Source organism: Scyliorhinus torazame, chromosome 13, assembly GCF_047496885.1.
Source record: "Scyliorhinus torazame isolate Kashiwa2021f chromosome 13, sScyTor2.1, whole genome shotgun sequence".
Classification (NCBI taxonomy): Eukaryota; Metazoa; Chordata; class Chondrichthyes; order Carcharhiniformes; family Scyliorhinidae; genus Scyliorhinus; species Scyliorhinus torazame.
Genome location: NC_092719.1, coordinates 143487313 through 143513435, shown reverse-complemented (window position 1 = coordinate 143513435; position 26123 = coordinate 143487313). Strand labels below are relative to the sequence as shown.

The following is a 26123-nucleotide window of genomic DNA, read 5'->3' as shown; positions in this document are numbered from 1 at the left end:
CGCCAGGCCGAACAGAACACCCCAACATGGATTCACCGACTTTCCGCTACCATTCCAGCTCTCCAGGCCTTCTCCCGAGCCCTCACTACCTGTAGCTTGCTAACAGCAGTGTTATTGCTGCCTGGAGCCTTTGCCTTGGTTCCTTACCTTAGTAGTCTCTCTCTCCCAAGTGGTTCCTGTCGGTGCCTCTCTCACTGGGCCCCCCTCTCTGGGTTCCTTCTCCCAGTCCCAGGATTCCCTTTGTTACAACAAACATAGCGTGGCCAATCCACCTAGCCTGCACATCTTTTTGGGCTGTGGGGTGAGACCCACACAGGCGCGGGGAGAATGTGCAAACTCCACACAGACAGTGACCCAGGGCCGGGATCAAATCCGGATCCTCGGCACAGCGAGGCAGCAATGCTAACACTGCGCTACATTTTCCCCCTTAAAAAAAAAAATTTTTGGTTTCGATTGTGACAACATTGCAAAAAGCAAATTAATAAAAAATACAACCAGAAAAATAAAACAAGTGGGCAAACAAAATAATTAGTTATGAATACATAGGAAACATATATACAGCAACGAGGCATGTTAACATTGGGCCACCAGTAATCGGTTACTACAACCGTACTGTTTCACTACTTACATGTGGTCCAACGCTTTTAAAACATACCAGGGGCATGTTCGTGGCCACCGAGGCATGGTCACTATTACTGACGCATGCTTGTAATTTCAGATTTTCCAATGCAGCATGGTAGCACAGTGGTTAGCACTGCTGCCTCACAGCATCTGGGATCCAGGTTCAATTCCGACCTTGGGTGACTGTGTGGAGTTTGAACCTTCTCCCAGTGTTTTTTTTAAAAATTCATTTTCGGGGTGTGGGCGTCACTGGTTAGGCCAGCATTTATTTCCCGTCCCTAGTTGCCCTTCAGAAGTAGGTGGTGAGTTGCCTTCTTGAACTGCTGCTGTTCTTGAGGTGTAGGTATACCCACTGTGCTATTTGGGAGGAAGTTCCAGGATTTTGACCCAACGACAGTGATGGAACGGTGATATATTTCCAGGTCAGAGTGGTGATGCACTTGGGGGAGGGGGGGGGGCCCTCCAGGTGGTGGGGTTCCCAGGTATCTGCTGCTCTTGTCCTTCTAGATGGTAGTAGTCGTGGGTTTGGACGGTGCTGCCTAAGGAACCTTGGTGAGTTACTGCACTGCATCTTGTAAATGGTACACACAGCTGCCATTGTTCATCAGTGAAGGGTTTGAATGTTTGCAGAAGGGGGCGCAATCAAGCAGGCTTTGTCCTGGCTGGTGTTGAGATTCTGGAGTGTTGTTGGAGCTGCACTCATCCAGGTAAGTGGAGACTATTCCATTATACTCCTGACTTGTACCTTGTAGATGGTGGACAGGCTTGGGGGGGGGGGGGTCAGGAAGTGAGTTATTCGCTGTAGAATACCTAGCCTTTGACCTGCCCTGGTAGCCACAGCATTAATATGGCTATTCCAGTTCAGTTTCTGATCAATGGTAACCCCCAGGTTGTTGATTTTGGGAGATACAGCGATGGTAATGCCATTGAATGTCACGGGGCGATGGTTAGATCCTCTCTTGTAAGAAATGGTCATTGCCCAGCACTTGTGTGGCACAAATGTAACTTGCCACTTGTCAGCCCAAGCCTGGATATTGTCCAGGTCTTGCTGCATTTGGACATGGACTGCTTCTTTATCTGAGGAGTTGTGAATGGTGCTGAACATTGTTCAGTCATCCGCAAACATCCCACTTCTGACCTTATGATGGAAAGGGCATCTGTGGGTTTTCTCCAGCTGCTCCGGTTTCTTCCCACAGTCCAAAGATGTGCAGGTTAGGTGGATTGGCCGTGCTAAATTGCCCCTTATTGTCCAAGGGTCTGCAGGTTAGGTGGGGTTACGGCAGGGAAATGGGCCTAGGTGGGGTGTTCTTTCAGAGGGTCAGTGCAGACTGGATGGACCAAATGGTTCTGCGCTGTAGGAATTCTAATGTTCTATTTTTTAATTGAATTTAAATTCAAACAGCTGCCATGGTGGGATTTGAACCCTTTTTCCCCAGAGCATTAGCCTGGGCCTCTGGATTACAGGTCCAGTGACTTTACTACCATGCCATCACCTCCCTTTTGAACATTTATAGGATGTAGCTGCAAACCTTAAATCAGAAGCTATTTGCTCTGAGAACCAAGTAATATTAATGCATTGCTAACAATCGTCATTGAGTTACTGACTTGTGGAATGTCACATACAGTAAGCACAGCAATGTTGGTAACTTATCTGGTCTGATGTGAACAAGTAAGACTTTTATAAACATTTAACAGACTTGATCATTTGCACCTACTTCACTTCACAAATATTGTGATCTATCAACATAGGTTTTGCGATGATGCTTTAAAACACTGGAAACAGAACGGTTAGTGACCTTTTGTGTTCATCCTAGCTGGTATCGAATTGTCCAACTCTGATGTAAATAACTGAAATCTTTTCACAGAGATAAAACGAAGATGTGACTAAACTACTGCAATGGTTTTTTCTGCAATTTTCACAGCCTGTTCCAGAGATTCTCTTGGAAGGAAAAACTCAATAATTAGGCAAATAGTTCAGCAGTGCACATGTAACAGATTGCTTACTTCAAAATCATCTGTTGTGCAATGTTGTAAGCCAATTCACCAGAAAGGTTACAGCCTCGGGCTTGAAATGATCACTTATGCTCAGGAGTATTTCCATTAAGTATAATTAATCACAATTAGGCATGCCAGGATTTGAAAACCAATGATGCAATTGTGATTAATATAATTTCAGGATCGATCAAGGTGCTTAACTGAATGCTGCAACAAATTGTTCTGAATGATCTTTGTCACAGAAAGTTTTGGTTATAGCTTTAGACACAAATACGGCGAGTTTATTCTACAATTTCGACACCAACGTTAGGTGTTGCCCAGCTTGAACTTGGACGAAGACAGATGCAGCAGTACAAAACAGGAAGTAAATATACTGTGATCAGTTTGTTTGCTGGTTTAGAGTAACCATCACCCACTCACCAAACTGGCTTCCTGGATCCATCAAATGTTGTTCATTTTGGGTTTTCTTCACTTCTTTTGTCTCCAGAGTGTTCGCCCACCAGGGTTCATACATCAGTAAGTGCTGAATCGCATCATCCTCAAACAGATCCGCACTGAAGGCACACAAACATTTATCAGTAAACTGAACTTCACTGAAGAGTTAAAACTATGAGCATGATTTTTTTCTATATGTCTATTTATTTGTCATAAGGGCATTTTGGGAATGTCTATCAACCTGCTATAGGTAAGGTAAAGTCACCATAATCCCAGATGACCATAGGCTGCGTTCCCCTTTGAGCCGGAGAGCTGACTGGTGGTAATTTAATCTGAGGATCACCACACCTCAGACGAGGGGTAAGGCTGAGATGGTGGGGCCTTTATCAATAACCTCAGCCGAAGGGGCGGCACAGTGGCGGTGGTTAGCACTGCTGCCTACGGTGCCGAGGACCTGGGTTCTATCCTGGCCCCGGGTCACTGCCTGTGTGGAGTTTGCGCATTTTCCCCGTGTCTGCACGGGTTTCACCCCCACAACCAAAAGATGTGGTTAGGTGGATTGGTTTACCCAACGGCACCAGGGAGGCAACATACCATCCTGGAGTCTCTTTCACGTCCACAGAAGCGCCTATCTGTGCCCCTGACTATAGAGTCCCCTATGACTATTGCTCTTCTGCGCTTTGACCCTCCCTGCTGAACATCTGAGCCAGCCGAGGTGCCACTGCTCTGGCTGCTGCTGTTGCGGAGCTAAGGTGGAGGACCTGGAGAGCAGGTCGAGGAGACAAACTCTGAGAATCTTGGGCTTCCCCGAGGGGATGGAGGGCCCCGACACTGACCGAGTACTTTGCAAAGATATTTGCTGAGTTGATGGGGGAGGGAGAAAAACCCTACCGCTACAAGTTGGACAGGGTACATCGGGCGCTAAGGCCAAAGCCTAAAGTGAATGAGCTACCAAGGGTGGCCATAGTCTGCTTCCACGGCTACCACGCAAAGGAGAAGGTTTTGAGCTGGGCGAAACAGATACGAAATGTGAAGTGGGAAGGCGCTGGTATACGCATATACCAAGAACTGACGGTGGAGTTGCCGAGGAGGCGGACAGGTGAAGATGGCATTGTATAAAGTGGAGTGAGATTTGGAATGGTCAACGCAGCAAAGCTGAGTGTCTCACAACTCAAAGGACTTTTATTTTGAGACAGCGGAGCGTTCGTTAAGGCTGAAGGACTGGGACCGAGGTGAGAGTTGGGATTAGGACTTGGTTGGTGGGGACGGCAACAGTGTTTTCTTATGGGTGATTTTCTATTTGATTAGGATTTTGTTTCGGACTCTTAAATGGGGGGATTTAGCGCCACGTGTTGTATTTCTTGTCTTTTTGGGTGCGGCTCTGTATTGTTTCTTGGTTTGAGGGAGGAGGGGAGGGAGATGGGGAAGGGGAGGCCCTGGCAGGCATCACCACACTAGGAAACATAGATTGGCGAGTGAACGGGAGTGTGGTGGGGGAGGGGCCGCAGTCACTGGAGCCTGATCGAGCAGGTTTCGATGGACCTGGGAGGCATGAATGATGGGGTGAGATGATTGCAAGAGGGAGTGAGGTGTTTGCAAGAGGAAGTGGATGGGGGGGGGGGGGGGGGGGGGGGGAGAAAGAGAACTCGACGGTAACAAAAGGGCGAGGCAGGTCTGGCCAGATGGGCAGGGCCTGGGGTAAAGGTGATGGCGGATATGAGGGGTGGGGGGTGAATCTCTGGTCAGAATAGTGACGTGGAACGTGAGGGGGTTAGATGGACTGGTGAAGAGGGTGAGAGTTTTTGCACATTTGAAGAGTTTAAAAGCTGATGGAGTGATGTTGCAGGAGACCCGTTTGAGGGTGAAGAATCAGATGAGGCTTAGGAGGGGATGGATGGGTGAGTCAGATGTTTCATTCAGGGTTTGATAGTTAGGCTCGGGAAGTGGTGAGCTTGGAGGGAAAAAAAAAAAAGAGGGCGAGGTTTCAGATAGAGAAGATGGTGGCGGATCAGGGGGAGGGTACGTGATAGTGATGGGTGCGTTGGCGGAGAGGTTGGTGGCACTGGTACGCAAAAATGGCTCCAATTGGGATGATGCGGGGTTCGTGAAGAGAGTGTTGGGTGCCCATGAGTTGATAGTAGGGGGAATTGGAACATAGTGCTTCGCCGAGGGTGGACAGGTCACAGCCGCACTCGCTGACGCAGCTATGGGGAGCGGCCGGCGGGGGGAGTTGGCTGGGTTCATGAGATGGTGGGGGGGGGGGACGACCCATGGAGATTTTTTACACCCAAGGGATTGGGAGTATTCATTTTTCTCCCCGGTGCACAAGGTGTTTTCAAGGATTGACTTCTTTGTGGTGGGAAAGACGCAGTTGGAAGGCATTAAAAGGTCGGAGTACTCTGTAATTGTGATCTTGGATTTGATGGACGTAGTATTGGAGAAGGGGCAGCCCAGAAGCTGGGGTGGAGGATGGATGTGGGGTTGCTGCCGATTGGAACTTCTGTGACAAGGTAGGGACGGTGATTGAGGAGTATTTGGGGTTCAATTGCACGGGGGAGGTCTGGGAGACTCTGAAGGCTGTGGTGGGGGGAGGGAGGTGATCTTGTTTAAGGCTAAGGTGGATAAGGAGGAGGAACGAACGGCAGCAACTGATACCGAGGAGATTTTGGAGGTGGATGGGAGGTATGTGGGAGACCCAAACCCGGGGCTCCTGGCAAAGAAGGAGTTTGGGGGAGGCGGTGGCATAGTAGCATTGTCACTTCAAGTCCGTTCCATACGGAGGCCACGGCGCAGGGGATAGTTCAGGTGCGGGACAGGATGAGGGAGTTGGGGCAGCACAGTGGCGCAGTGGGTTAGCTCTGCTGCGTCATGGCGCCGAGGTCTCAGGTTCGATCCCGGCTCTGGGTCACTGTCCGTGAGGAGTTTGCACATTCTCCCCGTGTTTGCGTGGGTTTCGCCCCCACAACCCAAAGATGTGCAGGCTAGGTGGATTGAACAGGCTAAATTGCCCCATAATTGGAAAAAAATGAATTGGGCACTAATTTTATTTTTAAAAAGGATGGGGGAGTTGGTGGTGGCTCCGGAACAGATTAATAAGCTGTTCGAAGAGTTCTATGGGGAGCCACCAGAGGAAGAGCAGGAGGTGAGGGAGTTTTTTGGGTGGGTTAGAGTGCCTGAGGTGGGGAGGGCAGGGCTGGAGGAGCCGAAGGAGGTGGAGGAGATGAAGGTGGCGATTGGAAGGATGAAGGCAGGGAAGGGGTCGGGGCCAGATGGGTTCCCAGTCGAATTGTATAAAAGATTTAATGATAGGCTGGCACTGTTGATGGTGGGAATGTTAGAGGACGTGATGGACAGGGGTGTCTTGCCGCAAACGATGGGGCAGGGCTCCATCTTGTTGTTGCTTAAGAAGGACCAGGATCCAGTGGAATGTGGATCATACAGGCCCATATCTCTGCTGAATGTAGAAGCCAAGACATTGCCAAAGGCGTTCCCGTCAAGGTTGGAGAGGTGCCTTCCGAAGGTGATTGGGAAGAATCAGACAGGGTTCATAAAGGACAGGCAGTTGTCCTTGAATGTGAGGAGACTGGTGAATGTAGTGCTTTCATAGCAGAGGGAAAGGAGACGGAGGAGGTGGTGGCATTTGATGCGGAGAAAGCGTTTGATCGGGTGGAGTGGAGTTATTTGATGTTGGTATTGTAGACATTTGGGCCGTAGTTTGTGGCGTGGGTGCAGCAGCTATTTAAGGAGCCGATGGCGAGCGTGTACATGAATAGTATGAATTCAGAGCATATTGCATTGCACCAGGATACGAGGCAGGGATGCCCCATATACCACCTCCAGTTTGCATTGGGATAGAACCCTTGACGCTAAGGAGCTAGGGATTGTGGAAGGAGATAGAGGGAGGGTGGGTGTCCTTATATGCTGATGACTTCTTGTGGTATATTTCAGAGCTGAGCTCATCAGTGGGGAGCACAATGGGGTTGCTTCGGAGGTTTGGGACGGTTTCAGGGTACAAATTGAATTTAGGGAAAGGTGAGGGTTTGCCTCGGGGTGTGGGGGTGGGGGGGGGGGGGGGTGCTGTCATTTTGTTTGGCAGCGTCTCACTTTAGGTATTTTGGGGTGCAGGTGGCCCGGATATTGGGCAGGGCTTCGGAAATTTAATTTCCCAGCTTGGTGGAGACGGAGAAAGCTGATTTGCTGAGGTGGGAGAATTTCACTTGGTCATTGGCGGGCCGGATGCAGGCAGTAAAGATGAATGTTTTGCCGCGATTCTTGTTCTTTTTTTCAGTGCCTGCTGGTCTTTTTTTTTTTATAAATGGGGGATGGACGGGCTGGCCTCCTTGTTTCTTTGGGCGGGGAAGGTAGCTAGGATTAGGAAGGTGATATTGTAGACGGGACAGCAGGCCAGGGGCCGAGATCTCCCAAATTTGATGTATTACTATAGGGCGACAAACGCAGAAGATTCAGGGATGGAGGAGGAAGTGGGGGCTTTGTGGATGGAGGCAGGCTCTTGCAGGGGGTTGAGGTGGTGGGCACTGGCAATGGAACCACTCCCGATGACCCCAGGAGAGTATTCGGTGAGTTCGGTGGTGGTGGCCACACTGAATATTTGGAGGTAGGTTAGGTTGGGAGCTGGGTTGGGGGAGGATGGACGCAAGGTTCCAGGGATGGGGAGAGGAGGAAGAATCAAGGAAATAAAGGATCTGTCTCTGGGAGAACGATTTGCGAGTCTGGAGGAGCTGGGCGAGAAGTTTGGGCTGGCGCAGGGCGAAGGTTTCAGGTATAGGTGCAGGACTTTGCGAGGAAGGTATTCTTGATCTTCCCGATAGCACCTGCTTGCTCGTTGCTGGAGGGCGAGCCGTGTATATATGTTTTGGTCCTGTCCGAAGCCGAAAAGGTTTTGGAGGATGGTGTTCAGCACCATTTCGGGGCTTTTACATTTGGGCGTGGAGCCCGGTACCCAAGAAGCCATATTCTGGGTGTCAGACTGGCCATAGCTGTAGGCTGGTGCGGGAGCAGATGTTTTAGCCATTGCCTCGCTGTTTGCTAGCAGGCTGGTCTTGTTGGGGTGGGGGTCAGTGTCTTCACCCTGTGCCTCGGCATGGCGGGCGGGGCATCCGTTGTAGTTTTTGACGCTGGAGAAATTGAGATCTGCTCAAAGGGAGGGGGGCGAGCGATGGGTTCTATAATTTTTGGGGGTTTGTTTATCCTGCATTTTGGAGAGTATGTTACCGTTGGTTGCCGCGGCAGGTGGGGGGGGGGGTCTGTGGGGTTGTTGCAAATTGTAAAAATGTTGAAAATCTGTTTGATAAAAATATTTTTGGAAAAAACTTCAAAATTAAGTTCTTTAGCAAAACATTAGGAAACAAGAAACACCCACAACTCCCCTGATGAGTGAACAACTTTGCAATTAGCATTACTCAACTGAAACACATACCTAACAAAAATTATACTTTCAAAAAATCAGCCTAGTCAAACTTTACGACAGTCTTATCTGTCAACAGGTGACCAGTGCACTCTGCAGGAGACAAGGTGTGACACAAGGCAAATAGAATCTGGATGAATTTTTCAAGACTCTAATTTTGTAATATAAACATAGTATTAGATATCAATAGCCGGACCACTAAAAATCTCCACAAAATATTACTGAGGGCCGTCATAGAACCAGTCTCAATAATGTGCTGGGTGGATCACACAACTTTGGATATTTGTGAAGACCTGGCAAGTTATCATTTTACATTATTCAGTTTGACTTGAGAAGCAAGCATGTGTGTTTTAAGCAAATTTACAGTGCAGACTTGTACAATAACAATTTTTAAACGTGCAATTACGAGCAAAATTAATTCTAGCTCATGTATGTATTTCCTTTTATAGATAAATTTAAGAGTACCCAATTATTATTTTTCCAATTAAAGGGGCAATTTAGCGTGGCCAATCATCTAACGTGCACATATTTGGGTTGTGGGGGTGAGACCCACGTAGACATGGGGAGAATGTGCTAACTCCAGACGGACAGTGACCCACGGCCGGGATTCGAACCAGGGTCCTTAGCGCCGCAGTCCCAGTGCTAACCACTAAACCACATGCTGCCCTGCTGTGTACGAGAGAGAGAGAGAAAGATGTGTGTGTGTGCGTGTGTGTGTGCGTGCGCACTTATGGTTTTGTATCTGTAGAAAGCAAGCTGGTGGGATCATTATTCTCAGGTGGTGACAGCTGTAGATGGACCGGGAAGGACGGTGTTCAAACCAGGCCTCTGCACTCATGAGAAACCAACTGGACAGACATTTTAAATAGCCATACCACAAAGCTGTGTTAGACCTTTCATTTGACTCTGCTTAATTAGGATGACAGCTGGAATGTACAAACCTATTGGAATGTCAGCAGCAGAATTACTTTAGTGAATCAAGATGGTTCAACGATTCTATTTGATAAGAATATTAAGTATTCTTACTTAATGGGAAATAAGGACCGGTGGACTGAACGGCTATTGTGAACAGCTTTAGGCATAAATAAATGACAATGGCACACATGAATAATGAAACCTCAAAGTTAGTAGTCAACTGGCAATGGAATATTTCTGGGGAGGGTGGAAGTGATCAGGGAGAACATCTTAAGGTGAAGTAAGGTAAGGATGATGTAAACGCTTGATTGATCAGAAAGGCACTTGCAAAGCCATAAGTTAATGGAAGATCGGTGACATGAAAGACAAGCTTCCCCCCCCCCCCCTTTGGGGAGACTCAGTGCGTAGGTATCACAGAATCGCCTCAAGGTAGACCCTTGCCGTAATTCTTGGGTGGTTTGAAGGGTCGTGAAGACATGAGACACAGAAGAGGAAAGAGAAAGAGTTGATCACGCATGTCAGCTGAGCAGAATCTATTCACTACTTGTCACACTTGCATAACTTTGCTACATAACTAGTCTATTACAACCAGTCTTAACCGGAGATTGAACTCCAACATACCCACCAAATTGGCTGCAGTTGATTGAAAGATTAAAATTACAACACATCACCAGGAAGAACAAAAAACCCTTGGATTCTTTTCTGAACATTTTAGATTGTTACAATCATAGTTGGATCCAAGCATTTGAGGACTGCTCTGCTCTGCATACTGAATAGTAGAGTTCAGAGGTCTGATGGGAAAGATAGTGGCAAACATTCCTTTGCATTGAGATCAGAAATTCTGATAAACACCAGTTCTGCCGAATATGTGCATATTATAATCCACACATTTACAAGAAATCTAAATTAAAGAGGGAAAAAAAGAGTGAAAGCGAAACAAAGTATGGAGAAAGGGAGTAAGACAGAGAGCACAAGGTGGTCAGACAGCAATACAATTTCAAATAGGGACACTTCTGAAGACAGAGAAAGAATAAGATGAAAGAGAGAGAGAGAGAGAGAGAGAGAGAGAGAGAGAGAGAGAGAGAGAATGTGACGTTAGTTCCATACCTTGGAACTAAATCAGTCTTGGGGTGAATATCCCTGAAGTTCTCAGTTTAAGTTCACGTTATTCACTTACAGATAATGATCAGAATCAAACTTTGTCTCTTCAGCAGTTAACCGTTTCTGTCGACGTTCAACTATTGTTGTGCGATCTGGTTCCTTCAGGTCAATCACATCACTGAGTTCGTGCTGGTGAGGTACACAAAGCCATCATGACAACAAGATATCTGGTGAGATGCTCTCAGTCTGTTTACCATGCTACAAGAATTGCGACTGAAATTAAATCTTTAGATTATCAATGGCTTAATGCAGATCAGAAATCATTACTAGCATCACATTAAGCCTCATCAGTCAGCAAAACATTGGCCCATAACTCCCTCAAAGTGGCAATCAGTGGCAGATTGCCACTCCGAGGAAGTTAAGGGCCAATGCTTTGCTCTGTGTTGACTTACCGGCGCTTGAATTCCAAAGCGCCCGTCTTGCCCGACCTTCCTGACTCAGGCCAGGTGAGACTGAAGAAGCGAAGCGGGTCAGTGACTCCAGTAGCAAAGTTCAAAAGGAGCAGAGAGGACACCCCCCCCCCCTTTTATGGTACTTGATTCCATAAAGCAGGTGAGTTTAAAGGTCCCATTGAAAATAGCAAGCCAGAAAGGTAAGTGAATAGGATGGCGGGCTGGGGTTTAGACATTGACAGGGGGTCGGGTACAACGTTTGGGGGGGGGGGGGGGGGGGCAGTGTCATGTGTAGGCTGAGTTTGGGTCTTTAAAATAGTTTCTCAAGGTTAGAGGTGCTTTTTCCCACCCTCAAACTCTTACAGAATGACTGAGTGCAAAACTAGCAGAACCATCCAAAGTTAGCAATGAGGGGCAGCGCGGTAACACAGTGGTTAGCATAGTTGCTTCACAGCTCCAGGGTCCCAGGTTCGATTCCCGGCTTGGGTCACTGTCTGTGCGGAGTCTGCACGTTCTCCCAGTGTGTGCGTCGGTTTCCTCCGGGTGCTCCGGTTTCCCCCCACAGTCCAAAGATGTGCAGGTTAGGTGGATTGGCCATGATAAATTGCCCCTTAGTGTCCAAAAGGTTAGGTGGGTTACTGGGTTGGGGGTTGAGGTGTGAGCATAAGTAGGGTGCCCTTTCCAAGGGCGGGTGCAGACTCGATGGGCTGAATGGCCTACTTCAGCACTGCAAATTCTATGTCTTAATACATATCAGAGTGCAAAATTGGCAAAACCATCCAAAGTTAGCAATTTAATTGCTTTCTCAAATGATTTCCCAGCCGAATTGTCCAGGGAATGTTGGCCCATCTGGACAATTGCTGGGTAAATCCTTACGCGGGAACTTCCAAGATGGATTCCCCAGCGCATCTTTCGGGTAACCCACCAATGTGACTTTGGGGAGACAATTCGTTATGGCCCCACAGTTCTGAAAACAGGCTTGGCAGAATCATTTCAATAGCCTTGCTAATTCCCACACCCTTTTATAACAAGTTGCCCAATTTAAAAAGTGTCTCTTCAAAGACGTGAAGGTATGTTTTTTTTTAAAGGCAACATTATATTGCAAATAGTAGCTGAACACACTGGACTTGACTTACAGAAGCACACACAACCCTGTAACAAGAACAGTGTGTTGTCCCTGGCAAATCCTACAAACTCTATGGTAACCTGGACATTACCAAGAGAATGTTTAAAAATGCTGTACACAACAGTTCATTTCTATTACAGAAACAAACGGTAAAAAAAAAAAAACAGGAAACGCTGGACAATCCCAGCAGGTCTGACAGCATCTGTGGAGAAAGAACAGAGCTAACATTTGGAGCCTGGCTGACTCTTTTGTTGTTCTCACACCCATTTTGTCACTGTGCAATCAACATCAGCACTTCCAATGTTACTAAGCGTTCTCTTTTTTTACACAGATGATACTGGTGTAATTTGGGTGGATATTTTCTCTCTGCACAGCGCCATGTACGTAACAAGATTCTTTTTTTGAAGTGCAAATCTCTTTTTAGCTCAGACTGACTAATAACAGGAGATTGTTGTTTCCCTTGCTAGAAGTCAGGCAAGGCACACAACAGCAGTAAATTATTTTAATTGTAAGAAGGCTTGAAGCTACTGAGTGCTCACAGGAAGCTGCACCTACTGCCCACGTCATGCAGGTTAAAAGGCAGATCTGGGCACATTGCTGCCCGAGGATATGGCACACTTTGTACCATATGAGAGTATCACGACACTGGTTTGTTAGGCAGGTCGGTTCGGTGTGGACTGCACTTGATACAGTGATGCGAGAAACAGACCTCTATAACTGTAGAAGATCCAACACTGTTTTATTGAACGATAGAACGAATATACATATTCAACTGTGGGTCGACTCTATACATAACTGACTGGAGACCTTGTACTAGCCTGACCAGACTTACTAGCTACCGCATGGTGTTTGCACTGGCTAGCTGGTGGACTCTGACTGTCTCAGTGGCTGGGTCCAGAGAGAGCGGGAAACCTAGTGCCCTCTGGTTTTATAGTGGTGGTGTCCTGTCTGGTGATTGGCTGCACTGTGCTGTGTGCTTACTGGTCATCCTGTGTATTAATCACTGCCTTCTGCACTTCATTATATACATGCGTGGAGATTATGACAGACACCAATAGGCATACAGCTGCAAATATCAGATAGATAAATGTTGCAAAAAGTCTCAACTGATAAACCAGTTTCCTTTTGCTCATGCTTTTCCAGGTCATTAACTTGAGACACACTGAACAATAAGTACTATATATATTAAATATTCAGATATTACAACAGTGTCTACACACGGGTGGCACAGTGCTCAACACTGTTGCTTCACAGCTCCAGGGTCCCAGGTTCGATTCCCAGCTTGGGTCACTGTCAGTGCGGAGTCCACACATTCTCCCTGTGTCTGCGTGGGTTTCCTCCGGCTGCTCCGGTTTCCTCCCACAAGTCCCGAAAGACGTGCTGTTAGTTTGGCCATTCAAAATTCTCCGTGTATCCGAACAGGCGCCGGAATGTGGCGACCAGGGGCTTTTCACATTAACTTCTTGCAATGTTAATGTAAGCCTACTTGTGACAATCAAGATTATTTTTATTACTTCAAAAGTACTTCACCTGCAGAAACGCACTCTGGGATGCCCCAAGAACATGAACAACACCCAGAAATGCAAGTGTTTATTTCCTGCATAGCTATGTGGTCCTGCAATGATTAGGCCTGCAATGACTGCGGCGCGGTGGCACAATGGTGAGCACTGCTGCCTCACAGCGCCAGGGATCCTGGTTAGATTCCGATATTGGGTGACTGTCTGGAGTTTGCACATTCTCCCCGTGTCTGTGTGGGTTTCCTCCGGGTGCTCCGGTTTCTTCCCTCCCGCAGTCCCAAGATGTGGATTGGTCATGCTAAATTGCCTCTTAAGTGTCCAAAGGTTGGGTGGGGGAATGGGCCGTTTTTTCAGAGGGCTGGTGCAGTCGATGGGCCGAATGGCCTCCTTCTGCATTACGATTCTATAAACTCTCCTTCTTTTAAAGGCTTGCAGTTCACAAAGTCACTCAAGGATTTCACATAACTGCCTTGCACAAGCTGCTCAGTTACTCCCTGATATTATTTCCTTTAAGATACAGCCCAAATCAATTAACTGCAATTTATATACTAAAAAGAAACTTTGACAAGTACAAGCATGATTAGCTTAAGGTTATAAACAGTTAAATCTACTTTCCTGAAACGGATTACCAATTAATAGGCACTGTGTATCAGCATTTCCGATAACCTGATACCTTGTGCTGCTCAAATGAACATGAATATCTTACTGAAAGTTAGTCTGAAATACAGCCGTACATTAAAAACATTTTATTCACAAAAAAGAACACAAACTTTACAAATTACACAAACAATTTCAAATCAATGCAATAGGTTCAACTGCGCCCAGCCAGACTCAAGATGTTCTTCTCACCATCTCCGCACCTTACATCTGGCAGGAAATGCACTCTCAGTAGCAAGTCTGGTCACAGCTAATCACCATGATGTGGTCTAATGCTCAAGCCAGCCTCAACTACCGTATATTTTTTGTCGACATTCTCGAGTTTTTTAAAAGACTGTTTGTAATTCAGCAGATAGATGGGTTACGTCCAGTCAGTGGGTGAAGTCTGTGTTCGTTTGCCTCTCATTCTCACCCAACACTGCTGAGCTAGCAGCAACGCATTAAAAAAAGAACAAAACGTGCAACGCTTTCCCTGTCGATACACAACCTCTCCATTGGCAAAGCGATGGAAAGCATCGCCGACAGGGCTATCAAGCAATACTTACTCAGCAAAAACCTGCTCACTGACACGCGGTTTTGTTTCAGCCAGGGTCATTCAGCTCCTGACCTCATTACAGTCTTAGTCCAAAGATGGACAGAAGAGGTGAGGTCAGAATGACTGCCCTTGACATCAATGCAGCATTTGACCAAGTGTGGCATCAAGGAGCTCCAGCAAAACTGGAGCCAACAGGAAAACTCTCCACTGGTTGGAATCATACCTAGCACAAAGGAAGATGGTTGTCGGAGAACAGACACTCCCTTCAGCACTGATGCAGTGGCAGCAGTGTGCACGATCTACAAGACGCACTGCAGCTCCTTCGAAAGTACCGTCCAAACCCACAACCCCTACCACCTAGAGAGACAAGAACAGCAGATGCATGGAACGTCACTCACCTTGCTGACTTGGGAGCCATATTGCTGTTCTTCCACTGTCGCAGGGTCAAAAACCAGGAACTCCCTTTCCAACAGCACTGCGAGTGCTGCTGTGGTTCAAGGTGACAGCTCACCACTGCCGTCAAGGTGAAGTAAGGATGGGAAATAAACACTGGCCGAGACAGTGTCGCCCACATTTCATGAACAAATTTTTAAAAATTCCTCAGCAGTGCATTCTTAGACATATTGGAAGCGCTGGTATGGAAGGTTGAATCCTCCAAATGAATGCAAAGGTCGTTGAGCAACTGGGGGAATGGAATAGAGTCCTGATAGTGATTTACTTGTACTTCTTGCAATTTAATATATTGCACACACTGGTCAGAGTGTGGCCAGCTGACACTGGGGTGACCAAACATGGATTGGGAGAGACCGCTTTACAGATCCAGTGGGCAGCACGATAGCACAAGTGGATAGCACTGTGGCTTCACAGCGCCAGGGTCCAAGGTTCAATTCCCTGCTGGGTCACTGTCTGTGTGGATCTGCACGTTCTCCCCGTGTCTGCAGGGGTGTCCTCCGGGTGCTCCGGTTTCCTCCCACAGTCCAAAGACGTGCAGGTTAGGTGGATTGGCCATGCTAAATTGCCCTTAGTGACCAAAAAGGTTAGATGGGGTAATTGGGTTGCGGGGATAGGGTGGAAGTGAGGGTTTGAGTGGGTCGGTGCAGACTAGATGGGCCGAATGGCCTCCTTCTGCACTGTATGTTCTATGACTATGAGATCAGCACCATTCATTCTGCAAACAGGACTCCAGTCAGCTATCATTTTAATTCTTCACCCACTCCCGCTCAGACTTCAGCTTCTTGCACAGTTCCAACCAAGCTCAGCATTAGTTCAAGGATCAGCACGTCCTCTTTCCACTCGCCATTTTCCAGCCCTCCAGACCCAACACAGACTTCAACAATTTCACATCATAACCTCAGCCTATTTAAATCCAGTTAGGGATCGTTAACATTTCAAATATAATCTGAGACCCTCATTTTAATCAACAGAAAGACACCACAGGATCTCACTTTGTTTAAGCAAAACACCATTGTATAAAAATTAAAACAATTTTTTAAAAAAACTCCAAACATTGTTAACTTAACAATATGGTTTATAACCACTTAGCTTTATTTCTTGCTTCCCCCAAGAATTCTCTTGTAAGACATATCAATCTTAAATCATTTACTTCTGCAGGGACCACCCATCAGTAAGTCACAGTGCCCTGGAGAATTCTCCTCAGCTCCAAAGTTCACAGATGAAAAGTTTTCATTTATCATCTTTTGACTGTGGATGCCTCCGTCCCTTGTTCTGGTTACTTGCCGATACTTCCAAGCTAATCTGCTGCTTTCCTTCTTTTGCAGTAAGACACTTGAGGCTCAGTCTAGAATGTGCCAGCAGCTTCAAACTAGGCAATCGTCCAGATTCAGTTCCCTCAAAATTGAAACTGAGATTAAGCCCCTTCTGCCTTCCAGTCAATCAAAGTAGTTGGCGTTTTACTCTGCTTACAGCATGTGTCCAACCGTCATTTATTTTGGCTACCTTCTCTCAGCGAGCTGCAAACCACACAAGGTCCAAACTGCAACTCAAAACCTCACCCAGCAAACAGGTTATCCACTTTGGTCAGAAAAACAGAAAGGCAACTTACTATCTAAATGGAGAGGAACTTTAGAATGCTTCAGTGCAGCGGGATCTGGGGTGTCCTCGTGCATGAATTGCAGAAAACTAGCATGCAGGTACAGCAGGTAATAAGGAAGGCAAATAGAATTTTGGTAGTTATAGCTAAAGGAATAGGGTTTGAAAGTAGGGAAGTGTTGCTGCAACTGTACATGGCATTGGTGATACTGCACCTGGAGCATACAGTTTTTGTCCCCATATTTGCAGAAGGATGAGGTTGCATTAGAAGCTGTTCAGAGGATGTTCACTAGACTGAATCCAGAGACGAGAGGTTTGTCTTATGAAGAGAGATTGAGCATGGTAGGTCCAAACTCTCTCGAGTTTAGAAGACTGAGAGGAGATCCAATTGAGGTATGCAAGATGATAAAAGTTATTGACAAAGTGGAGGTAGAGCGGATGATTACTCTTGTGGGGCAATCTAGAATGAGAGGTTCAGGATAAGGGGTAGCAGATTTAAAACAGAGATGAGGAGAAATTACTTTTCAAAGGGTCATGAATCTTTGGAATTCACTACCCCAGAGTGCAGTGGATGCCACGGCATTGAGAAAATTTGAGGAGATAATTAGATTTTTAATTAGTAACGGGATGAAGGGTGATGGAGGACGGGCAGGAAAGTGGAGTTGAGGCTGAGATGAGATCAACCATGACCATAGTGAATGGCGGAAGTCTCGAGGGGCTGAATTGCCAACTCCTGCTCTTAGTTCTCATCTTATGTAAGTCCACCTGCTCAGTCTCTCTAGCTGTTAACCTTTAAGTCAACATGGCCCCAACTATTCAAATGTACAGGCACTAAGCTTGCTTTCATTATATTTATCCATTTTTACAGTTAAACTAGGATTTTGAAAACAAAAATGATATACTTAAACCACGAACTAGATATTCGCATCATTTGCAACATCATTACCTTTGTCATTTTAGCTCTCCTGTATTCCAACCTATCTCAGACCTTCCCTTTTGGGCACAGTAATAAGTCTTACAACACCATGTTAAAGTCCAACAGGTTTGTTTCGAATCACTAGCTTTCGGAGCGCAGCTCCTTCCTCAGGTGAATGCCTTTTGGGGTTCTTGCCCACTCAGCACCTTTGCCCATCTCTTTTACTTGCTTCAAACCCGCTCCACCCCACGCTCTCTCCCGCTGGAATCTTCAGCCCTACAATCCTCTGAGATATCAGCATTCATCGAATTCTGGCCTTGATTTTAACTGCTCCACCAATTGGTGGTCGAGATGTTCGACAAGGCTCTGGAATATCCTCCTGATATTTCTTCTCCTCTCTAACTCGTTTTCCTCCTTTAGGCACTTCTTAAAACCTTCTTCTTTGACCAAGCTTGTGGTCACCTGACCAATTATCTCATTTGCCTTGGTGTCATATAATTCTCCTGTAAAGCACCTTGGGATGTTTCATTACGACAAAGGCACTCAAAGTTATTGTGGACCAGTTCATGGAATCATCACTGTTCACAAATCATTTCAAACAGATACTGCTCCCGGGTCTACAAAATTATGAGTGGCATAGACAGGTCTACAAAATTATGAGGGGTGTAGACAGAGTGGATAGTCAGAGACTTTTTCCCAGGGTAGAGGGGTCAATTACTAGGGGGCATAGGTTTAAGGTGCAAGGGGCAAGGTTTAGAAGAGTGCACGAGGCACGTTTTTTTTTATTTTTTTACACAGAGGGTAGTGGGTGCCTGGAACTCGCTGCCGGAGAAGGTGGTGGAAGCAGGGACGAGTGACATTTAAGGGGCATCTTGACAAACACATGAAAAGGAATAGAGGGATACGGGCCCTGGAGGTGTAGAGGATACAGGTCCTGGAAGTGTAGAAGATTTTAATTTAGACGGGCAGCATGGTCGGCGTAGGCTTGCAGGGCCGAAGGGCCTGTTCCTGTGCTGTACTTTTCTTTGTTCTTGTTCTAATCAAGATTTTCCCATCCATTTTGAGAATCACATTTCAACAGAATTCAAGTCTGTTGATGAAGTCAAAACCAAGACACAGAGCTTCTCTTCACTGATCATTTAATGACCTCTCCTTCCAACTCCCAGTGTCTCAGCTGTCCCCTATTTATAGGTGATCAAAGTGCTTCATTAAACAATGTCCTTCAACGGTGTACCTTAACAATATATTAACGTACTGTTAATAGGACAGGAAATTATTTCTTGCACTCAGTAATGGTGGGTGAAAGAGAAAGAAAGCAGCAGCCATTTTTACGATCAGGCCCAATGGAGAATCACTCAACAGCAAAAAAGTAGAAGAAATGGCCCGACAAAAGGGACACACACACACCCCAGTCCTTCCCGTTAGATTCAGGGAGAGAGCCCGGCTTCTACAAAGGAAATATCACTCACTTAAAAGTTCAATATCCAGAAGACTGCTGTGCAATTCATTGTCCTCCACTACCTATCCTCCCATTGCACAGCCCTGGTACAATTTTAATGTCTGCAGCAATGGAGCCAAAATGTCCCATATAATTGTTGCTTCTCACACACAAGATGCCGGCAATTGGCAGCATGGTGGCACAGTGGTTAGCACTGCTGCCTCACATGCCAGGGACCCAGATTCAATTCGGGCCTCGGGTGATTGTCAGTGTGGAGCTTCTACATTCTCCAGTGTCTGCATGGGTTTCCTCCGGGAACTCCGGTTTCCTCCCACAGTCCAAAGATGTGCAGGTTAGGTGGATTGACCATACTAAAATTGCCCCTTCGTGCCCAGGGATGTGCAGGTTAGATTATGGGAATACGGGCTAGGGCAGGATGGACAACATTGCTGTCATGTTGTTCTGTCAAACTAAAAACTGTATGAGAATGAACCATCTCGCAAAAATGAAAATTTGTTTTGCTTAGTTCTCACTTGTAACTCTTCCATTTAGGTCAGTTTGCAACCTATTCCTGGCCTGGATGACTCCGAGCGAATTGAGCGTCACATATTCTTTTTTTAAAAATACATTTAAAGTACTCAATTCATATTGTTTCCAAAATAAGCGTCAATTTAGTGTGGCCAATTCAGATCTTTGCTACTGGCCTTCTGTTTCAGACCAAGGCTCTCTGACTCTAATTACTTACTTAAGTGGGATTATAGTGGCAACACAACATGGCTGGTAATCCAGGGGCCCAGGCAAGGGAGCAAATCACACCAATCAGGATGCCCAATGGAATTTAGATTCAATTCCTAAATCTGGAGTTAAAAACTAGTCTCAATCAGTAACGGGGCACATGGAACTATTGTCGATTGTTGTAAAACTCATCTGGTTCACTATCATCCTTTAGGGAAGGAAGTCTGCGACCCTTAACTGGCCTACTGTGGTAGTCACCACTAGTAGTATATATGTATTACGGCACTGCCCATATATTAGAGGTACAATGGTAAATCCCTGCCTGCTGGCTCCGCCCAGTAGGCGGTGTATAAATGTGTGTGCTCTTCTGTGCTGCAGCCATTCTGGTTCCAGCTACAGGAGGCACAACAACTTCTTCAATAAATCCTCGATTGTTCCACCATTCTCGTCTTTGTGGTAATTGATATTGCATCAATTTATTGAGCAAGTTTTTTTTAAACGATGGATCTCCGCATCAAGCCTGATCGCCTGCAGCTGAGCCCCAAGCAGCCAATGCTACGTCCACCTTTGACCACTGGCTAACCTGCTTCGAAAGCTACCTCAGGACAGCCGCTTAAGAACCCTCAGACTCGCGGAAGCTCCAGGTCCTCTATTCACGGGTGAGCCCTGACATTTTCCCTTCATCCGGGATGCGGCACCTACTCCGAAGTGATGGAGTTCCTGAAGGGACGTTACGTTCGACCTGTAAATCAAGTAAACGCCAGGCACCTCCTGGCCACGAGACAGCAACTCCCCGTGGATTCTCTGGACGATTTCTGGCATGCCCTGCACATCCTAGGTAGTTTCAGCAGTCCAGCACACAGAACTTTTAAATAGAGACGCTTACGTCACGGGCATGAAGCCTGTGTACGTCCGCCAGTGCCTACTGGAAGGGGGTACGCTCGATCTTGCGGGAACTAGGCAGCTCGCTAATTCGTTAGAAGTGGCCTCCCGTAAAGTTCAGTCCTACGCCCCTGACCGCGCGGCACCATCATGGGCCCCACCAACTACCAACACCAGCTCACCCTCCCTCCAGCGAACCGCACCGCAAGCCTGCGTCGCGCGGCAGCCAGCCAACTCTGGGGGGTCCAAGTGTTATTTTTGCGGGCAAAACAAACACCCCAGGCAGCGCTGCCCGGTGCGGAGCGTGACCTGCAACGGGTGTGGGAAGAAAGGACACTTCGCTTTTGTTTGGCAGGCCCGGTCAGTCGCCGGTTTCCAGTCCAGGTGTACCTACACCCCCCACGTGCGACCCAGGGGCGCAGCCATTTTCCCCATCGCAAGCCACGTGCGGCCCGTGGGCGCCGCCACCTTCCCCACCGCAAGCCACGTGCGGCCCGTGGGCGCCATCTTTGATGCTGTCCATGTGCGCCACGTGGGCGCCGCCATCTTCGGCACCATTTTGGACAGCGCCTCAGGACTCCTGCTCGTCTGGCCGTTCATCGCCTGCCGCTACCTCCGCTACCGCTGACCAGTCCGGGACCTCCAAGCATCATACAATAAGGAGAAATGCGTGTTCCGCACCAACTGCTTAGCCATCCTTGGCTATGTCGTGGAAAATGGAGTTCTAGGGCCCGACCACGACCGCATGCGCCCCTGGAACTCCCTCTCCCCCACTGCCCCAAGGCCCTGAAACGATACCTGGGGTTTTTCTCCTACTACGCCCATGGGGTCCCTAATTATGCAGACAAGGCCCACCCGCTCATTCAGTCCACAGTTTCCCGCCTGGCGGCTGAGGCCCGCCAGGCCTTCAACCGCATCAAGGCAGACATCGCCAAGGCCACGATGCACGCGGTCAACGAGACCCTCCCCTTTCAGGTGGAGAGCGATGCATTGGACGTAGCTCTGGCCCCCACCCTCAACCAGGCGGGCAGACACGTGGCTTACTTTTCCCGTACCCTCCATGCCTCCGAAATCCGGCACTCCTCTGTCGAAAAGGAGGCCCGAGCCATTGTGGAAGCTGTGCGACATTGGAGGCATTACCTGGCCGGCAGGAGATTCACTCTCCTCGCTGACCAGCGGATGGTTGCCTTCACGTTTAATACACAGCGGGGCAAGATAACAAATGACAAGATCTTGAGGTGGAGGATCGAGCTCTCCACCTATAATTACGAGATTTTGTATCACACGGGGAAGCTCAATGAGCCCCCTGATGCCCTATCCGTACATGTGCCAGCGCACAAGTGGACCGACTCCGGGCTCTCCACTATGACCTCTGCCACCCGGGGGTCACCCAGTTCTTCCATTTCATCAAGGCTCGCAACCTGCCCTATTCCATTGAGGAGGTCAGGACATCACCAGAGACTGCCAAGTCTGCGCAGAATGCTAGCCGCACTTCTACCGGCCAGATAGAGCGCACCTGTTGAAGGCCTCCCGCCCCTTTGAACACCTCAGCGTGGACTTCAAAGGGCCCCTCCCCTCCACCGACCGCAACATGTACTTTCTGAACGTGATTGAGGAGTACTCCCGGTTCCCTTTCGCCATCCCATGCCCCGATATGACTTCTGTCACGGTAATCAAAGCCCTGCACAGCATCTTCACTCTGTTCGGTTTCCCCACCTATATCCACAGTGATCGGGGATCCTCTTTCATGAGTGATGAGCTTTGTCAGTTCCTGCTCAGCAAGGGCATCGCCTCGAGCAGGACGACCAGTTACAACCCTCGGGGAAACGGGCAGATGGATAGGGAGAGCGGGACGGACTGGAAGGCCGTCCTGATGGCCCTGCGGTCTAAAAATCTCCCGGTCTCCTGCTGGAAGGAGGTCCTCCCTGACGCGCTCCACTCCATCCGTTCACTCCTCTGCACCCCGACAAATGAGACCCCTCACGAACGTGTGTTTGCCTTCCCCAGGAAGTCCACCTCCGGGATCTCGCTTCCAACATGGCTGACAGTTCCTGGCACCGTCCTCCTCCGGAAGCATGCGAGGACCCATAAGTTGGACCACTTGGTCGGAAAAGTCCACCTCTTACATGTTAACCCGCAGTCCGCCTATGTGGCACACCCCGACGGGTGCCAAGACACAGTCTCCCTCTGGGACCCGCGGGAACCCCACCCACAACCCCCGACCTGACACTGCGCCCCCCGCGGCTGCCTCATTCACCCCTGCGCCACTCACCCTCCCTCCAGCGAACCTCACCGCAGCCCCCACTCCAGCAGGATCCGTCCTCCCACTGGTTCCACTCAGGGGTGACGAAGACGAGGACAACATGCTCCAGGAGTCGCAGGTGACCAAGTTGGCACCCACATCACCACCAGGACTGAGGCGATCGCAGAGGAGGGTCAAGGCCCCCGACAGACTTAACTTGTAATATTTTCCACCACCCCGCCGGACTCTTTTTTTAAACAGGGGGTGAATGTGGTAGTCACCACTAGTAGTATATTATATGTATCACGGCACTGCCCGTATATTAGAGGTACAATGGTAAATCCCTGCCTGCTGCCTCTGCCCAGCAGGCGGCGTATAAATGTGCTCTTCTGTGCTGCAGCCATTCTGGTTCCAGCTCAGGAGGCACAACATCTTGTTCATTAAAGCCTCGATTGTTCCACTATTCTCGTCTTTGTGATAATTGATATTGCATCACTTACATGTGACTCCCGACCCACAGCAATGTGGTCGACTCTTAAATGCTCTCTGAAACGGCCGAGCAAGCCAGTTGTATCAAACTGCTTTGATGGCTCGAAGGAACAAAACCGGACAAACCAGTTGACATCGACCTAGGCCAAACGCCCTGTGGGTGTTCATACAGTTACATGGACTGTGGCAGCTCACCACCATATTCTCAAGGCCAATAAATGCTGATCTAGCCAGCGACACCCCATGAAGAAATAAAAAGTAATCATCTCTACAGGCTCCTCATTGTTCGCACATTATCAAATTTACATTCACATGCAAAATCATACCTTGGTTTGCCTCCACCCCACCTGTACAAGCTATGCTGTATCCCAATTCACGTGCTTCAGAGTCCAGACAGCTGTGCACCAGCAATCCCCTGGATCGATGGCATTGCCACAGTTCTGCACTCTGGAGTTAGATGTTGACAATTTTTTTCCTCACCGACAAAAAACTTCCTCAGAAACGAAATTCCTTGCGATGCCACCTGCCGTTAGGCCCTCCATCTCCCCCCCCGCCCCTGATTTCCGCTCAGTGTCTGATTGCTGGCCCTCTTGTGTTACACCCCAGGGACATGTTGTTTCATTGAAGCTGCAAGATAAAATGCAAGTTACTGTTTTAACACCATCTGCACGTTGGCTCCCCCAGGTGGTGCTCTGTGGGTATTGGCATTGCAAAGTCTCTTGACATACATCAACATGGTTTAGATCTAGTTCATTAATAAATTGAACACCTCGTACATGTACCATGTTTGAGATGCATGCACATTTTTCATCTGAGAGAGAAAAATAGAAGGGCGGGTGCCTGCAAGGCCCAGTAGACAGGAGAGGAAGACTGCTGTTAAAGAATATATGACACAGTAATGCATCTGTATTACGATGAGCATTTGTATTCAAGACTATTTTCAGCATTCTTAAGGTATGAGTTAACCACCTCCCCAACAATTTCAAAACATAATTTGAATTCTGAGAAGTTTAAAAAACTCAGCTGACAAAGCATTTTTTCAGTGGTTAAAATAGCCAATGACGGTAAACCGTGGTCCATTTCCCCCCACAATGAAACAAATTCACACCATCTTTCAAATTAGTGTTTTTTGAACATTCTCTCACCTCCCCCTTCTTTCCTAACACTCCCTTTCTGCTTCTCCTTGCAATGTCCTCTCCTCCTCCCTTTCTCTGCTTCATAAACGCAAAGTCATTCTGCGCCAACATTTTGACCATCAACAAATCGAGAGGAAAGGAATTAGTTGGCTGAAAAGTATCAGTACTGTTAAAAAAGACAGGGCAATATGGTAGGGCAGTGGTTAGCACTGCTACCTCACGGCGGCAACGGCCCGGGTTAGATCCCGGCCCAGGTCACTCCAGGTGTGTGGAGTTTGCACTTTCTCCTAGTGCCTGCGTGGGTTTCACCCCCACAACTCAAAGATGTGCAGGTTAGGTGGATTGGCCATGCTAAATTGCGCCTTAATTGGAAAAATATATAATTGGGTACTCTAAATTTATTTATAAAAAACACAGACCCTCGCACAGCCTGTTGCACACATGAATGTTGGCTGAATGCATTTATGAAATTCATCAACTGCCAAAGCTACACCAAGTCCGTCATATGCACATTCCGATTGCTCAGATTAACACAACCACTTCAAATACTCAAAATGAATAATACTTCAATGAGGCACAAATGTTCATAATAATCATTTGAAAAATGATATTGAACTGAAATGAAGAACATTACAGCTGAAGATGAATCTTCAGACAGCAGGTACACCTCACATTCTCAGACTGCACAATGTAAGTTTTGCTGATTGATTAAATCTCACAATTTATCAGCGTGTAAAGACAAATACTTCAACATTTAAATAATGCTGTGTTTTGACATTCAGTAATATAATTCTGCTTTTCTTACGACATTGAGTGTAACGGTGTGACACAGTGGGCAGCACTGCTGCCTCACAGCACCAGTGACCCAGGTTCAATTCAAGCCTTGGGGGACAGTCTGTGTGGAGCTTCTTCCCACAGTTCAAAGATGTGCAGGTTAGGTGGATTGGTCATGCTAAATTGCCCCTTAAGAGTCAGATGTGCACATTTGGGGCAGCACGGTAGCCTTGTGGATAGCACAATTGCTTCACAGCTCCAGGGTCCCAGGTTCGATTCCGGCTTGGGTCACTGTCTGTGCGGAGTCTGCACATCCTCCCAGTGTGTGCATGGGTTTCCTCCGGGTGCTCCGGTTTCCTCCCACAGTCCAAAGATGTGCAGGTTAGGTGGATTGGCCGTGATAAATTGCCCTTAATGTCCAAAATTGCCCTTAGTGTTGGGTGGGGTTACTGGGTTATGGGGATAGGGTAGAGGTGTGGACCTCGGATAGGGTGCTCTTTCCAAGAGCCGGTGCAGACTCGATGGGCCGAATGGCCTCCTTCTGCACTTTACGGATTCTATTCTATGAACAGCTCTCCACGGATTCTGAAAAATTGTGTTGCTCAATGGCATTCGATCTGATAAAACACTTCTCTCTAATCTCAGTCTCCCAAGACTGAAGCCACAGACTTGTCCTAGTCATG

General features: G+C 47.7%; 1 protein-coding gene across 6 annotated transcripts in view; it reads right to left on the bottom strand.

The window, feature by feature from the left end:
- shq1 (SHQ1, H/ACA ribonucleoprotein assembly factor) overlaps positions 1–26123 on the bottom strand; it is a 174155-nt gene that overhangs the window by 113951 nt on the left and 34081 nt on the right. For all 6 annotated transcript variants that reach the window (XM_072472235.1, XM_072472234.1, XM_072472240.1 and 3 more), the window contains 2 exons: positions 10569–10681; positions 3037–3170 (listed from right to left, as the gene is read on the bottom strand). In XM_072472235.1, the coding sequence (XP_072328336.1) occupies positions 3037–3170; positions 10569–10681 (247 nt within the window). The remainder of the gene's footprint in view (positions 1–3036; positions 3171–10568; positions 10682–26123) is intronic.